At 43.1% G+C, this 17,559-nt stretch overlaps 1 protein-coding gene across 6 annotated transcripts in view; it reads right to left on the bottom strand.

The window, feature by feature from the left end:
* SLC35F3 (solute carrier family 35 member F3) overlaps positions 1 to 17,559 on the bottom strand; it is a 265,347-nt gene that overhangs the window by 102,923 nt on the left and 144,865 nt on the right. The window contains exon 1 of one of the 6 annotated variants that reach the window (XM_043511380.1): positions 10,990 to 11,195. The exons of 2 other annotated variants lie outside the window; for them this stretch is intronic. Coding sequence is in view for 1 of the 4 variants with exons in the window: in XM_038395730.2 (XP_038251658.1) it covers positions 10,594 to 10,669 (76 nt within the window). In the remaining 3 variants the exon portion in view is untranslated. Of the gene's footprint in view, positions 1 to 1,402; positions 1,597 to 2,332; positions 2,342 to 10,593; positions 10,896 to 10,989; positions 11,196 to 17,559 lie in introns of those variants that run through there. 3 more of the 6 variants (XM_038395730.2, XM_043511382.1, XM_043511381.1) reach the window with 3 other exon arrangements.

The following is a 17,559-nucleotide window of genomic DNA, read 5'->3' as shown; positions in this document are numbered from 1 at the left end:
GCTCCCTTTGCTCCTTCCCAGAAGGCTGACGTATACACTAGGGGCATCTGGCCAGAAGCAATCAATCGTGATACCAGGACAAAGAAAAAGCACTTATTAAGGGGCATCCTGTGAAGAAGGGACTACATTCCTTATCATGGTTTGTGTCACAGAAAACCATAAATGCCAAAGGAACAACAGAACTAAGATATTATATTTCATCAGTGAAATACTGATTCATGTATCATAATTTTTAAAAATAGCAAAATATTCCATTATACAAAATAATAGCAAAATATTGTGTATTACATGAGATGAATTTCTAAATAGGAAACATTAGGTAAAAACAAACTTTCAATTGCAAAAAATTAGCCTAAGATGTATTAAGTTTCCCTTTCTATCTTTACATATTCTCTCCTTCTCTATTAAACATTCAGAAAATATTTCCTGGAAAATATATATTCTAATTTGTTAGGGGAAATAGAGTTGATAAATTATCAGTTCCATACTGAAACAGCTTGGAAAGTTATACTAAAAAGGGTCTGTTTAATTTATTCCTAAGGCACCCGCTTAAAACTTCTTTTCAAACCACTGAAATAGTCATCATTAAGACACTATGCTCCACTGTGAATTTCGATGGTTTTTTCACCTGATACTGTCCTTTTTACTTTTAATCACCAAGTGAATTAAGAAAAGGAGTACTTGTGGCACCTTAGAGACTAACAAATTTATTAGAGCATAAGCTTTCGTGAGCTACAGCTCACTTCATCGGATGCATTGTAATAAGAATATGCAATTAATGTGGCTGGACTGGATAATTCAATCACAGAGAACATAAAAGTTGTGTAAGCCAAACCTAATATAATTTTAAAACACCAGCATCTGTTTTTTCCACCAAATGCATCCGATGAAGTGAGCTGTAGCTCACGAAAGCTTATGCTCTAATAAATTTGTTAGTCTCTAAGGTGCCACAAGTACTCCTTTTCTTTTTGCGAATACAGACTAACAAGACTGCTACTCTGAAACAAGTGAATTAAGAATCCAGAATTAATAAGGAAGGTACCAATTACTTAATCATCATAGTATAATCGTTTCTACATTGTAAGGTGTTTTGTTGTAAGCAGTTTGAAGAATATCCCTAATCAAGAGGGGTGTTATGCACATCATAGCCAGAGAAAACATGTCTGTGATTGTCTGAAACTGATATGTTTTTGTTTTTATTCCTTATTTTTATTCCCATCTTGGACTGAAGTTGCATTAGAACTCTCAAAAGGATCCTGCAGTCTTTACTGCAACTAAGAAAGAATCTTGGGGTGAAGTCCTGGCCCCAGTGAAGTCAATGGGAGTTTTGACATTGTCTTCAATGGGTTCAGGATTTCACCCCTGGAGTGTGGAAGCAGAGCTTTCATAGAATAAAACTCACATGACCAAAGACATAATACTGGGTTCTGGAGCAAGTATGTTGCTGGATCTGTGCGGGATTTCAGTCTGCAGAAAGGTTGACATGTTTGTTCTTAGCAATGAAAAAGAGACTGGATTCTGAGCAAGAAACTGTTATATTGATTAACCAACAGTTTGAGCACCACATAAGCAAGAGAATGTCCTTCTCAAGGAATGGCTTCATCTCTGATGAAGTCTATCCATACATCCAGACATTTATACTGAGCTCACTGCAGGTGTAGGTGAGCTCATGCCGGAAGAGTAGACATGCTGATTACAGAATTAATCAAGGACATGAAAACCTTCAAAAATAGGGATAAACTTCTATCTACAGTATCTGTCTGTCTTAGATATTTCTAAAATTCCTGTCTGCTTTATTAAACTTGAGACAGAGAATGTTGCTATGAGTGATTCAGTTTATTTAAAGAGTACCTACTGTTAATCCTACAGCCCACTAGTTTCTCACATGTTAAATTTTGACTTCACTTGATTGTTGCTAGTTAAGAAGATAAAGGGCTGAATGGCCATTGAAACTGCCCACAACACTTTGCTTATCTGCTACAATTTAGAACACTTGGAGCAGCTGTTGTCTGTCAGCTGGTGGCCAGATACAGTAGACTTGACAAATTAGCAGAGCTTATGTTGGCTGGAATCACTGTGTGAGCATGCAAGTCCTATGTGATACGGCAGCTAAGAACCCAGCAAAGGACCCTTGTGATCTGCAGGTAGTGGATTTACCAGAAGAACTAGAAAGAAGCTCCGCTCTGGCAATCTCAGGAGTCATGCTGCTAGACTTGCCTTAACAGGAAGTCACTCTGCATAGCAAAGAGCACACTTACCTGCAGGGATCCTAGTTTTTGTTTTTATCTCCAATTACTCTCTTGCTGTCCTTTCAGAAAAAAGAGAGAGAGACTTTTGTAGCTGTTAGAAAGAAATGGCCTTCACTGGTGCAATTACATCCCTCTGTTCCCCATTTGGTTCAGTCAATTGTGGAGGTCAAACGTGTTTTCAGTGCAAAAGACATTCCCTTCTTTGTTGAAAGTTGTACTGTGGAAGCTAAGGTGACTATGGAAAAAACAAAAAGAAAAGGAGAACTTGTGGCACCTTAGAGACTAACAAATGTATTAGAGCATAAGCTTTCGTGAGCTACAGCTCACTTCATCGGATGCATTTGGTGGAAAAAACAGATGCTGGTGTTTTAAAATTATATTAGGTTTGGCCTACACAGCTTTTATGTTCTCTGTGGTTGAATTATCCAGTCCAGCCACATTAATTGCATATTCTTATTACTATCTCATATGTGATGACTCATGGGATCATGTTGGATAATCAGCTGAACATGATCTTTCAGTGCAACGCTGTGGACAAAAGGGCTAATGCAATCCTTGGATGTATAAACAGGGGAATATTGAATAGGGAGGTTATATTACCTCTGTATTTGGCACTAGAGTGACTGCTTCTGGAATACTGTGTCCAGTTCTGGTGTCCACAATTCAAGAAGGATGTTGCTAAATTGAGAGGGTTCAGAGAACATCAAGAAGAACGATTAAAGGATTAGAAAAGCTGCCTTTTAGTCATAGACTCAAGGATCTCAATCTATTTAGCTTACCAAAGAGAAGGTTAAGAGGTGACTTGATAATAATTTGTAAATATCTACAAGGGGAACAAATATTTAATAATGAGCTCCTCAATCTCTAGCAGAGAAAGGTACAACATGATCCAATGGCTGGAAGCTAGACAAATTCAGATTGGAAATAAGACATCATTTTTTAACAGTGCGGGTAATTATCCACTGGAACAATTTACCAAGGGTCATGGTGGATTCTCCATCAGTGGCAATTTTTAAATCAAGACTGGATGTTTTTAAAAAGATGTGCTCTAGGAAGTTCTATGGTGATATAGAGCAGGTCAGACCAGATGACCACAGTGATCCCTCGTGGCCTGGGAATCCATGAATTTATTTGCTGAGTATGTTATCTGGCCAACAACATTAACAGTGATACTGGGCCAGATTTACCTGCATTGCTCCAAGAAGGTAGCAACTGTATCAGCAAAAGATACTGGGCCCAGTGGAGGAATTCATTTCTCAAGTTGGACAGGCAAGGATTCCAGTATCATTTATGCCAAGGCACAACGGATTTAAGTTCTACTGAGAGCTCCTCAAGAACCTAGCAATAGAAAGTGCATTGAATTGACACATCCCCTGGCTACTCTAGCAAGATCCTCTTTCTGGATAGGGCCACATACTTTGGGGGCCGCACTGGCTGCTGGAATGCCCCTGCTGTGGAGGAGGTTGTGAGCAGCATAAGGTACAATAATCAATGCCAAGTCCTTCCTATTGTCTTTAGCACTATGCCAGCATCTCTACCAGGAGAAGCCAAAGCTGATTCTGGAGTGACTCTGCTCCATTATTTGTAGGATATCTGCTTCTTGTGGAATATTACTTAGGGTCTGATCTGCCATCTGAAAATTTAAGAAGGCGGTCAGATTCTGGGCAAAAGGATGCAGAGTGGTTCTTCTACCAGTACTTCAACTGAAAGAAGGGAGCTGCTTTGGTATATTGCTCTATATCCTCTGCTGAGCCCAACATACAATGTGAAAACAAATCTGCTACATAATTTATGTGCTTTACCAGTATGAAATTGTATGGTTTCTGTGCTGGTACCATATCAGGCCACTACAGCATTTATGAACCCTATCTCTTTTTTATCATTGACTTCTCTCTAAATGGAGGAAATTGAAGAACTTCCTTGCCATGAAGAGTCCTGCCTAAAAATATTATTATAATATTATATTTTAATATTTAATATTTCCCTAGAGGGGAAAGGTGGGGAGACAGCATTTGCTTCTGTAGAAAACTAATACAATATAAACAGGAAGCATCAATAGTAGATTCTGTGGACTGAAGTTTTGATTTTACTAGCTGTGTTCAGAGTTCTAGTGGGAGACATTTTAAAATGAAATCAATTGACTAGCAATCATTTTTAGGCTGTTTGTTTTTTGGGAGTGAACGCTTGAATTAATTCAAGATGGCTAGAACAATGGTTTTTCAACCAGGGGTATACATACTCCTGGCGGTATGCAGAGGTCTTCCACGGGCATATCAACTCATCTAGATATTTGCCTAGTTTTATAACAGTCTACATGAAAAGCACTAGTGAAGTCAGTACAAACTAACATTTCATACAATGACTTGTTTATACTGCTCTATATACTATGCACAGACATGTAAATACAATATTTATATTCCAATTGATTTATTTTATAACTATATGGTAAAAATGAGAATGTAAACAATTTTTTGGTAATAATGTGCTGTGACACTTTTTTATTTTTATGTCTGATTTTGTAAGCAAGTAGTTTTTAAGTGAGCTGAGCCTTGGGGATACACCAGTCAAATCAGACTCCTGAAAGGGGTACAGTAGTCTGGAAAGGTTGAGAGGCACCAGCCTTCTAGAAGATACCCAAGCTGAATCAGGATGTGACTGGGTGAAATTTAATAGCCTGTGATAGACAGGAGGCCAGACTAGATGATCTAATGGTCCTTTCTGGCCTTAAACTCTATAAATCTATTAATCTAAATTAAAACACTTTTTGTTCAAACTGCGTATGTATTCACACATGCATTTGCCTTTAAAAGTGACAAAGCATGAAATAATATTCAATAACTATTATCCTCCAGCTTCATAATGCAATAAAGTTTCCACTTTAGCATTACCCAACAGTGTAGTAAGAGATTTCTGTGTATCTATCTGCCCATAGCATAGAAATGGTCCCATTTATATTTTATTTACATGCTATTCATGGCAGATACATTATATCTAATTGGTCCTTGCTAGACCTATAACTTAGGGTTTATTCCCTTAAAACCAGTGAGGTAGGACACAGTTATAAAAAACAGTAAAACATGATCAAAATTGAATTTCCAAGGCATGAGCCTACGGCAAGTAGAAAGAGGTTTGTTTCGAGTCTGTTTAAGGACTATAGAAGTGTTGTGTCACTTGGGACAGGTGGCAGGTGCTGTGTAGCACAGAAACCAATCACTCCACTGCAACAGGGTCATGATAACCTGCCCAAAGATATTGTGGTATTAAGAAGGAACACTCTTGGGGGATTAGGAGCATCAGGCTCTCTACCCCATCCAGTTTCACCGATAGGTCACTGGTTTGAATCCAGTCCCAGTTACTGAAAGTTGTTACCATCAGTCAGTGACATGTGAATGGGTTTGGCAGTTTCAGTTTTGATCACAAATACCACATCAGAGAAATCACTGAAGTTTCAAAACGGAGCCTTCTTCTGAGCAAAAAATTGGTGAGAACTAAAGCAGACATGTTGCAAGTTATTCACTGTAGACCCAATCATGCATTCCTTGTGAAGTCAATGGAAATTATGGATGCCCATGGAATTCAGGATTGGCTTCTATGCACATGATATATTCCCAATTCTGAAAGCATAGACCTCGACAAACATACAAAACCAGAGGCATCTACAACTACTGGCCCATCTGTTGCTATATGTTTTCTAAAGTACAGGAGCACAAGACGAGTGTTTAAAATGAGTGCCATACATTTCTCTCTTTTTCACACCTTAGCCTCTTTATGTCAAATGTTTGAAAGCTTTTAAAAATATTAATTCTGTGGTTGAGTTCTTATGAGGCCTGATCCATAGCCCAATGAAATCAATGGAAGTCTGGGAAAATCTTTGTATGAGCTTTAGACCAGTCCCGTAGAGCATTGTCAGTCCTACAGTATTTAGCCTCAAGTATATTTGTGCAACAGTTGAAGTAACTCCCTGAAAAAGGAAGTTTGTTATGAAAATCAAGACAGTCACTAAATTAAGGTATGAAAATCACACTCACTAAATTAAGGTTTGGCCCATGCACACTGATATCAGTGGAAAGAGTCTTATTGCATCCCAAAGCATCCTTTCGAGAGAAAGGACGGGGAGTTGGTAGTTGCGGAATTTAAGTTTTATTCTTGTCCATGTGACAGATGTGCTGTTAGGAATTTAGGCAAGTTGGTTTTAATTTTGCAATGCCTCAGTTGCCCCATCTGCAAAATGGGAATAAAAAGTTACCTACCCAAAAGGGGTTTTGCAAGGATTAATGGTTTTAAGGTGCTTTGAAATCTTTAACTAACTAGATGCTATGGAAGTATCATTATTACAGTGATTACCATGGCTAGTGGCGTTCTGTTATTTTCTTTGTTGGGCCTGTCCTGTAGTAGGTTGACTTCTGGGTACTCTTCTGGCTCTGTCAATCTGTTTCTTCACTTCAGCAGGTGGGTATTGTAGTTGTAGGAATGCATGATAGAGATCTTGTAGGTGTTTGTCTCTGTCTGAGGGGTTGGAACAAATGCGGTTATATCGTAGAGCTTGGCTGTAGACAATGGATCGAGTGGTATGATCTGGATGAAAGCTAGAGGCATGTAGGTAGGAATAGCGGTCAGTAGGTTTCCGATATAGGGTGGTGTTTATGTGACCATCGCTTATTAGCACCGTAGTGTCACTGTAGTGTCACCCAGAAGTCACCTACTACAGGACAGGCCCAACAAAGAAAATAACAGAACGCCACTAGCCATCACCTTCAGCCCCCAACTAAAACCTCTCCAACGCATCATCAAGGATCTACAACCTATCCTGAAGGACGACTCATCACTCTCACAGATCTTGGGAGACAGACCAGTCCTTGCTTACAGACAGTCCCCCAATCTGAAGCAAATACTCACCAGCAACCACACACCACACAACAGAACCACTAACCCAGGAACCTATCCTTGCAACAAAGCCCGTTGCCAACTCTGTCCACATATCTATTCAGGGGATACCATCATAGGGCCTAATCACATCAGCCACACTATCAGAGGCTCCTTCACCCGCGCATCTATCAATGTGATATATGCCATCATGTGCCAGCAATGCCCCTCTGCCATGTACATTGGCCAAACTGGACAGTCTCTACGTAAAAGAATGAATGGACACAAATCAGACGTCAAGAATTATAACATTCAAAAACCAGTTGGAGAACACTTCAATCTCTCTGGTCACTCGATTATAGACCTAAGAGTGGCTATCCTTCAACAAAAAAGCTTCAAAAACAGACTCCAACGAGAGACTGCTGAATTGGAATTAATTTGCAAACTGGATACAATTAACTTAGGCTTGAATAGAGACTGGGAATGGATGAGTCATTACACAAAGTAAAACTATTTCCCCATGTTATTTCTCCCCCCCCACCCCACCCCACCCCCCACTGATCCTCAGATATTCTTGTTAACTGCTGGAATTAGCCTACCTTGCTTGTCACCATGAAAGGTTTTCCTCCCCCCCCCCCCCCCTCGCTGCTGGAGATGGCTTATCTTAAGTGATCACTCTCCTTACAGTGTGTATGATAAACCCATTGTTTCATGTTCTCTGTGTGTGTATATAAATCTCCCCTCTGTTTTTTCCACCAAACGCACCCGATGAAGTGAGCTGTAGCTCACAAAAGCTTATGCTCAAATAAATTTGTTAGTCTCTAAGGTGCCACAAGTACTCCTTTTCTTTTTGCGAATACAGACTAACACGGCTGCTACTCTGAAACCTGTCATTGGTAACCATCCCAAGAACTGCCCTGTTGATTAATTTGGGAAGAGAAGGTTTCACACAGAGTTGGTCTATCTCATGAAAAAGACATAAATGGCAAGAGTAACTCCAGATGTTTCCATAAATCTCTGGGCCATATCCTAAATCATTTAAGTATTTTAAATTTTGCCTTTCCATTGCTTCAGTGGAAGCAGAATCAGGCACATAGGAACTAAAGCTGGAAAAAGCCAACTAGGTCAGCTAAGTTTTTGGAGCTAGTAATATGGTCTCTGAAAGTTGATACACAGAGCTGATAGGGACAGGCTTGAAAGGATTTAATTTACAGCTCAAGGAAAGAGCAATCAGTCTAAAAACTCTTCCATCAAGAACTGGCCAGGAGATGGGCTACACACTGTCCCCAGGAGGATTACTGCCTGGGAAATAGAGCAACATGTATTCTGAATAAACAGAACCGCCTGCTTTAATGTTGTGTGGTCTTGGTTTTTCTTTTTTGCCTTCCATTTACTTATTCCTTTTTTGCTCTCAGTCCATTTCTGCATTTCCTCCTCTTTCTCTCTATCTGTATTTCTACCATTTTCTCTCCTCTCCCGTCTGTTTTTCCTCTTTCAATACTTCTTCTCTTCTTATTTTGCTTTTCTTCCCCACTTCAATGGAGCTTCCCATTTTTATTTCTCCTCCCAGGAGCCCTCTGTCTTTTTCCTCCTTTGAGTGCCTCTGAATCTCAATCCCTATTTCCTTTTTTCTCTCTCCCTCCTTTCTCTGATGGGCTTTCTCATTACCCCTCTTCTCTCCCAGTGCCTTTCTCTTCCTTTCCTCCCAGCCACTCTCTCCCAGTGCCATATTGTCTATATTTCTTCCACTTCTTCTTTGTCCTTTCCTACAGCGATTGACTTGCTCCCTCTAGGATCCTCTTTCTCCCTCCACTGACCCTTTTCCTTCCCTGCCCCCTATCATCTCTTCATTTTCTTTTTGCACATCTTCCCCATACCTCCCTCACTCAGCTTCCCTCCTGTGCTCCAGCACCTGGCCCACTTATCCCCATTCCTCTGATGCCTACTGCATTCCAGCCCATGGTGCCTCATTCTTAGCCCTCGCACATGCCATTCAACACTCCAGGGTCATTTCACCTGGAGTATAACCTCTTCAGGTTTCCCGGGTTGCTTTCCTCTGCAACTGCTGCTTCACTATAGACCACTCTAGACCACAACACCCCTAGCCTGGAATCTGCATGACTGCAGGTCTCCCTCTCCTGGTTGCAAAGGGCCTCCTGAAACCTCTCTGCACTTCTGCTAACCTCAGAGACAATCAGCAGTGCTGAGAGCCATTGAACTGAGCTGTAAACCCTGTATATGACGGAAACCACTTCAAGCCAGGGGGTGCAGCAGCACCCCTGCACCTCTAGTTTCAGTCCGTATGTAGCCAATGTGCTCATTGTTTCAGGCCAGCAGAGCACACCAGCTCTATCAGCTCAACTGAAACCATTACAAAGCTCAGCCTGAACCACTTCCAATGGTTCCCTTCCATCCACCTGCTAATGTTGACAGATTCTGACCAATTAGCAACTAAGTGGAAGGTCCAGTGGTTAGGGTGTGAGCCTGGGACTTGAAAAACCTGGGTTTAAGTCCTGGCCCTGCCACTGCCTTCCTGTGTGACTTTGGGGAAGTCCCTTAGTCTCTCCCCATCAGTCAAACGGAATAAGAGCACTGCCCTGCCTCACAGGGGTGCCTGTGACCAATGCACAGTTAGTCAGTGTGATGGTGGTCGGGGTGCTGGAAGAGTGTTTGCACTGCGGGTGCTGAGAGCCACTGAACCAAGGTGTAAATCCTGGATATGATGGAAACCACTTCAAACCCCTGATTCCAGCACCGAGGACGGCGGGGGGGGGGTGCCTGAGGGGGAGTCTGCCCAATGCGCGTTGAGGGTTTGGGGTCGGTCAGCTTTAGCTCTGTGCCAGCGCAGCTGAAGGCAGAGTCTGCTTCCTGCTCTCCCAGGCTTCAGAAGAAGGGGGCAGGGGAGTGCTGGCTGGCGGAGGCTCTGGTACAGCCGCGGGAGTATCTCAGCAACGCAACGCAATGTAGCCTCCAACCCGCCCCACCGCCCGCGGGAAAGCGGAGTCGCAGCCCCCGCAGCAGGCAGACGAGGTGGGCGATGAGCGTTTCTACATTTCCTTGGAGGACAGCGTGCCCCTTTCCCAAACCAGCCCCTCCTTCTACGCACAGCCCTTCCCCCGCCTGGGAAAACTTAGCGCTAACTTGGCCCCGGCCCCCGCGGGCGGAGGGCTTGCTCCCCGCAGGAGGGAGGTGACGTCCAGCACACTGGACGGCGACGTCTGCGTTGCCGAAATCCTCCTTCCATGCAAGTCGGCGGGTCCCGTCAGGATAGGCCCCCGCGCGGCTGCAGCAAGCCCGCCTGCCCCTCGCCCTCCCGCAGGGCGCGCCCAGCAGCAGAGCCGCCCCTCTCCCACCCCAGGGAACCCGCAGCTGCCGCCTTCTCCCGCCGCCGCACGTCCAGCGCCGCACACCGACCGGCGGGGTCCCCACGCCCCAACCCGCGGGGCTGCCGAGCTCTCGCCCCCGCCGCAGCCGGATTTACCTTCCACTTTGGTGAGGGTAAGGACCGGGCTGTTGCACGCGCTGAGCGGGGCGACCCTGGCTGAGTGTTTCTTCATGGTGAGCCCTTCTGCCAGCAGGAGCTCTCCAGCTGCTCGCCTACATCCTGGGGCCGGCTGCAGCAGCGCCCGCTGCTCCCCCTGCCTCCTCCAACCGGCTCTGCGGGCTCTCCCTGCCCCTGCGCGTCCCTCTGCCGCAGCAGCGCCCCGTCCTCAGGCTCCCCCCTGCCTCCCTCGCCCCGCGCTCTCGCCTCTACTTTGAGGCTTGCTGCAAACAAAACGTCACAGGCGCCCCCCCCCCCACCCCCGCGCGCGCGCGCTCCCTCCCTCCCTCCCGCCGGCTTGGGCAGAAGGGGAGCTGCCCTGGCTCGCTCACTCACCTTTCCGTTCCGCAAGGAAGCGGGCCGGCTGAGGGACCCGCCCCCACAGCCCCCCCTTAGCGCCCCGCTGCTGAGGGGCTAGGCCCTGTGCCCCAGCGGGGAGGTCGACTGCGTGAGGCGCGGGGGTTTGCGGGCTTTCTTTGGACACTTCTTAGGCGTTTCACTCGCCCAGAGCGATGGGAGCCCCCCCGGGCCACTGCAGGCTTTCCAGGGACGAGCAAGTGATTCTGTCACCTTTGGAGGGGAAGGGAAGGCGCTTATTTCCCCCCTCCTTCACCCCCACTGCAGACTTTGTGACAGCTCATGCGAACGAGCAGGACCAATACATGGAGAGGCAGACACAGACACACGTGCAGGACCAAGACATGAAGAGGACACACACACACACACACACACACACACGACTCCACCCACAGAAACACTACATGCACTAGCACCTGTTACACTTTTTCTCTTTAGTGGCTGTAGAGCGTGTGAAACTGACTCTCCAGAGACTGGTTTCAGAGTAGCAGCCCTGTTAGTCTGTATCCGCAAAAAGAAAAGGAGGACTTGTGGCACCTTAGAGACTAACAAATTTATTACAGCACAAGCTGTCGTGAGCTACAGCTCCCTTCATCGAATGCATCCGCTGAAGTGAGCTGTAGCTCACGAAAGCTTATGCTCTAATAAATTTGTTAGTCTCTAAGGTGCCACAAGTACTCCTTTTCTTTTCTCCAGAGACTGACACTATGACAATTGTATGGATAGCTTCCCTTCAGGCCTCTGCCAGGGTCTCAGCACCCACATAGGGGGAGCCCTTTCAAGACCAAGTGCATGATACCTCTGCCCTTGCTGCCAACCATTTTAGTGCCAATTGTTTAGGGGGCTATTTTATTTTGTTTTAGCACACAAAATTAGAATGACTGCATGCATATTTGATGCCAACCCCCAGGCTTCTGGGGGATGGTGTCAGCTTTGGGCTCATTTTTAAACCAGTCGTGGGGAAAACTATTGTTCGGTTCTCACTGAGATGGAGGCCAGCATCTAAATCCTATTATGCTTCCTGGAATAGAAATCCACCATCCCTCCCCTCCAGTTTTTCCAGACAGGCACTCTCGGAGGTCAAGAGAGGCCTCAGCCACTTCCAGCTTTTGAGGCCCCTAGCCATAATAAAAATAAAAAATGACAACACCTGAAAACAAAATAAGGCACCAAAAAAAGACACACAATTTGATTTTTTTTTTATTTAACAAATGCTTTTCTAGCCTTTTTCTGTGCAAATGCACTAATTATTGAGGAAAAATCTAGCTTTCGTGCAATGTCACAGTTGATATTAAGCACGGCAAGCCCATTCAAACGCTTTTGTCCCATAGTTGAACGGTGATAGTTCTTTACCTGCTTCAACACGTTGAAGGTGCATTCACCTGAAGCCACTGATACAGACAAACTGACAAAAATACGCAATGCAATTGTGATCTTAGGAAACACCCCAGAGTGTCCAAGTTCGAGTATTTCTTGAAGCAATTCCTTTGGCTTGCAATCCAATTTAAAGTTTATGGAATGTATTCATTTGAGGAAGATGGCCTCGTCACTAGATCGTTTGAAATTTCTTTGTTGTACTGTTGCTGAAATTGTTCAGCTGCAGAAAGTAGATCTTCATTACGCAGTCTGTTGAACTGCCAAAGATACCCCCAAAAGGGTAAAAATTAGTCGCAGAGACTCAAATTGACGTGTAAGACCTGACTGAACAGAGCCAATGACAACAGGGAAGACATTGACCCTATAATGCTGCTCGGCGTCGGATTCAGTAGGCAAGTTGCGATTGGTGGAGAACTCAGATGAAAGGCCGATAGTCTGTGCTACTAATTTGGACTCAGTCAGGGTCGCATCCCATTGTTCATGAATCTGTTGAATGTCATTGATAAGACTTTCAGTGTTATCCCTCTCAACATCAAGTGTAGCACTGTGTGCTTCAGTTACCAGATTAGTTAGATGGATCGTTGTAAGTAGCTTCATCCACAACAATGACATCAGAATGCATTCAAATTTGGACATGTGCTTCTGAATAGACTGAAGTTCAGTTCGAGCCTGTGCAGTGAGATTGAGAGATTCAAGCTCATTTAAAGCCTTACTCACTGAATTCAAATGCTGCGCAACTGGTTGAACACCATCAATCTGTGCAGACCATCTAGTTTTGGACATCCCATACAGTGAAACAGGAAGATATTGCTTCAGAATTTCCCACCTTTGTGGACTGCTACCAAAGAGCTTGTATATTTGCTGAACAGTTCCAAGGTAAGCAATTGCCTCCTTGCATGATTCAACACAGTCAACACCTATAAGGTTTAGTGTGTGGTTTCCACTGCTGGAGAAAATACAGTTTGAATTATCCTCAAGCAGAACTGCTTGTACACCTTTGTACTTCCCAGCCATATTAGATCCATTGTCATAGGCTTGGCCAATGCAGACTTGAAAAATCTAACTTAAAACCTTCTAGAATTTCTAGTACTCGAGCAGCAATTTCTTTTCCAGTTTTTCCTCATGAAATTATCGAACAAAATATACCTTTCTTCAATTGAAAATTTTGAGCTGTCTACAATCTGAACATATCGAATAACCGTAGTAATCTGTTCCTTGTGAGAACAATCTGGCGTGGCATCAATGATGACTGAAAAATACTTGGCATTTCGAATCTCATCAAGAATTGTTGTTTGTACGAATGACCCATATAGCTCAATAAACTCATTTTGTATGTGCGTGGAGAGATAATGGACTTGCATGTACTTTTGACTCTCTTGCAATTCTCGAACACGTTTAACATGCTCTGATAAAAGTGGGTCATATTTGCTGAGAAGCTCAACTATGCGTAGAAAGTTTCCATTTGCACGATCACCAATACGTTGACTTGAACCAAAGAAAGCCAATCCCCTCTCAGAAAGAAAAAGGATGACATTCAGGATGAGCTCAAGAAGTTTTTTCCAGTTATTAGTTTCTGTAGAGAGGGGGGTAAATTCTCAACTGATCTTTCAGCTGATGCTGCCTTACTGGCTGATTTCCATGCAACATAGTTTTCTTTGCGTGACGCTGAACTTTCATATGATGGTATTCAATCTTTCAACTTTCTCCAATGTCTGTTGATGCTCCATCCTGATTGATCAGAGAGAACTGATGCATTTGCAGCACTTTTGTTCAAAATGAAGCAGGGTAAACAGAGATTGTTTTTCCGTACTCCAGCATAACCAGTCTCTTTTGCAGGTCTCACCATTTGGAAGAGTTTTTGTCAGCAGACAAGTAGGGAAAGCATGATTATCAGCATCATGAAGCTTATGCTCAAATAAATTTGTTAGTCTCTAAGGTGCCACAAGTACTCCTTATCTCGTGGAATGTTACTTGGAATTTTCAAAATAATTAATTTAAAGAAAAGACTGCATTTGGGCAGCATTGCTCTTGTCAATAATTCCAATGTCAGTCACAGTCAAACCTGTAGTACTCATGAGTTGCTTTTGCTGCGTAAGATCTACATCTTCATATTGCTGTTGAGTTTCTTGATTGTACACAGGATCTTCTGCTGCATCTGTTACTGTTGGCACATCTTCTTGACTACTGTCCTCATGTTCGGCTACTGGCATTGAAATATCACCTGTTGCAGTTGCAGAGCTTTCACTATCTGTAGCCTTGTGTTTTGGGTAAGGTGTGTTTTCCAGTGGTTTGAGAAATGAAGTTATTGGCTTTGAGCTCTTAGCTGCTGCTTCACTCAGTTGTTTTCACCATCTCTTGCTTGCACCACTTTCAAATCTCCTCTTCATAGTGATCCATCTGGTCAATATGTAGCCTATCCACACTTGAAATATTCTGCTGTAAATAAGTAGCTTATCTACACTTGAAAACTTCTACTGTAAAAATGTACACAAATGCTGAAAAGACTTAAAATGAAGGATACTAATTAAGAACACAAGATGAAACAGTCAGACAGGTTATTATCCTTATCACTGAATCAAAACTCAAGCGTGCAAGGTATAATATAACAGGCTGAGCTGAAGACAAAGGGATGACATATATATAGTAAACACAGACACGGATACAGACAGAGGGATAATGTCCAAAAAATTCAAACAAGTGTCCTCAGGAAACTCACTGTACAAGATTGTCCTCACAAATTTTCACCTTGAATCTGGGCCTATATACTACAAAAACCTATGATGATGACCAAGCTACCAAGTTAGGGCTCAACCAACCAACCAGTCACCTCTTTTAGCTACCATATGAAGATAATGAGGAATTCTCACACACAAATAATTCCTTAGTCAACTAGATGTAAAACTATAAAGCCACAAAAATGTAACAATTCTCTACCTTTCAGTATGCACTTGATCCAGCACCAGCCACTAGTAGTGGTTTGTTTATATAATCAGCTGAACTGAGAGGACATGTTTATCATGGTCTAATCTTGTGCTATCAGAACCAATATATTCTTATTAATATTTATGAACATTTTAAACTCTTTAATATGACAAAATCTATATCAGTTAACAAAAAAATTATGTATTTTACCAAATCACATCTCTTATTTGCTTAAATTTGCAGCTCTAAGCTGAGAGTGCATGTCACATTTTGGTCCGAGAGGGATGTGCATAAAAACAAGTTGTGAAACTTATCAAATGCCAAAAAATTAACAAGTGTCTACATTTCAGGCCCCCTTTGATCTTGAGACCCAGGCCAAATGGCCCTCCCGGCCCCCGCTCTGATTGGCCCTGTTTCTAGACCATCCTTCTCAGTGCCTAAGGGGAAAGTAGGTGAAGTCACCTGCTGCCTGAGAGAAGGTGGACTGTAGAAACACTGTGGAGACTTGTGGGTCCCTCAACGGAATAGTCGTGGAGAACAGATTACCTTCATCCCTAAAGGTGGAGCTTCCCAGTTAGAGTTGAGGCATATTGGCAGGGCAGTGTGGGAAAGCTTGCACTGCCTGTGCTGTATCTATTCCATAGCTAGAGGACTTCAGGCTCCTAGGTTGTCAAGCTAGCACCTTTCATAGGAATCACTATGCTATATCAGACCAATGGTTCACTGAGTCCAACACCCTGTCTCTGACAGTGACCAACCCTAGATGATTCAGAAGAAAGTATAAAACGGAGTGATATAAATATTGAAATAGATGAAATTGATAGATAACTTTGCAATAACATGCCCAGGCAGCTGGTGAAATATTTTTGATCTTACTAAACTCTTGGCTTCAGTGATATCTGATGGTAGTGAATTCCACTGGTTAATTATGGGTTGTGTAAAAAAGCTATTTTTATTAGTTTTAAATTTGTTGCTTTTTAAATTCATTGGCCGTTCTCTTCTTCTATGAGAAAAAGTAAGTAGTAGCACCTTATTTATCTTCTCTAAACTGCTAATTATTTTATTTACCCATATTATTCCCATCTTATCTCCTCTCTAAACTAAACAGGCCCGATAATTTTACTCTCTCCTCATGCAGAAGTATTCCCTTTACCTCCAAGAACTTTGATTGCTCTTTTCTGCGCCATTCTACTCCTGCTATGCCCTTTCTGAGAAGATGTGACCAGACTTAGGCCGTGTCTACACTAGAGAGCTTACAGTGGCACAGCTAGACCGATGTAGCTGCGCCGCTGTAAAATCTCTTGTGTAGCCACTCTATGCCAACGGGCTCTCCCGTCAACATAATTAAACCACTCCCAACAAGTGGCGTAGCATAGCAAGGTCAGTGGGAGAGTGTCTGCACTTCTGTCAGTGTAACGTATGTCGCTCAGATGTGTGTTTTTTCACACTCCTGAGCACCGTAAGTTATACCGACAAAAGTGCAAGTCTAGACATAGTCTTAGGCATATTATTCAAGACCAGGCTGCACAACTGATTTATATAATGGCATTATAATATCTGCAGGAACATTCTCTATCCCTTTCTTAATATAGACTAATAACTCATCTGCTTTTTTGACCACAGCTGTTTATAAAACTGAGCACTAACTTCACCACACACGCACACAATTAAAGGGGAAAAAAGATGATGACTGATAATTGGAGGTCCCTCATGTGCATTAACTTTTTCCAATATTTTTTCAACAAAGTTTTTAATATACTTACTAACAACATATGGTAGATTTACCCCTCAGTGTGCATGTGGAAGTCCCACTGGTATCAAAAGGACTTTATGTAAGGAGGATAGGCTCTAACTAGTGAATATGGAACTACAGTAGGTTCTTTCATATAAGTATGTATAACTACTGTCAAAGGACCTGATCCTGCCTGGTGGTGAGCGTGACCTGGAAAATATTGAGTACCCTTTATTCTCACTCACTTCACTGGGACCTGAGGGCACTTCGGCACCTACCTTTGAGTACAGGGTCCTAAATATCTTTGCGGATCTGGGCTTTGCACCATGTAGGATCAGGTTCAAAGGGTGTAATTATGAGAGGTGCCTGCAACTGGAGTTGATGGTAATCAGCACCTCTCAAAATTTGGGCAAAACAAAATTACTGTACAATGCAAACAAAATCAGGCAGCTATCGATATTCCATAAACATCCCAGGGTATAGTATGCAAACACTAGCCTTTTAAAGGAATGTGTGGA

The sequence above is a fragment of the Dermochelys coriacea genome, chromosome 3 (assembly GCF_009764565.3).
Source record: "Dermochelys coriacea isolate rDerCor1 chromosome 3, rDerCor1.pri.v4, whole genome shotgun sequence".
Taxonomy (NCBI): domain Eukaryota; kingdom Metazoa; phylum Chordata; order Testudines; family Dermochelyidae; genus Dermochelys; species Dermochelys coriacea.
Note: the sequence above shows the minus strand (reverse complement) of the source record. Positions and strands in the feature narration are given on the sequence as shown.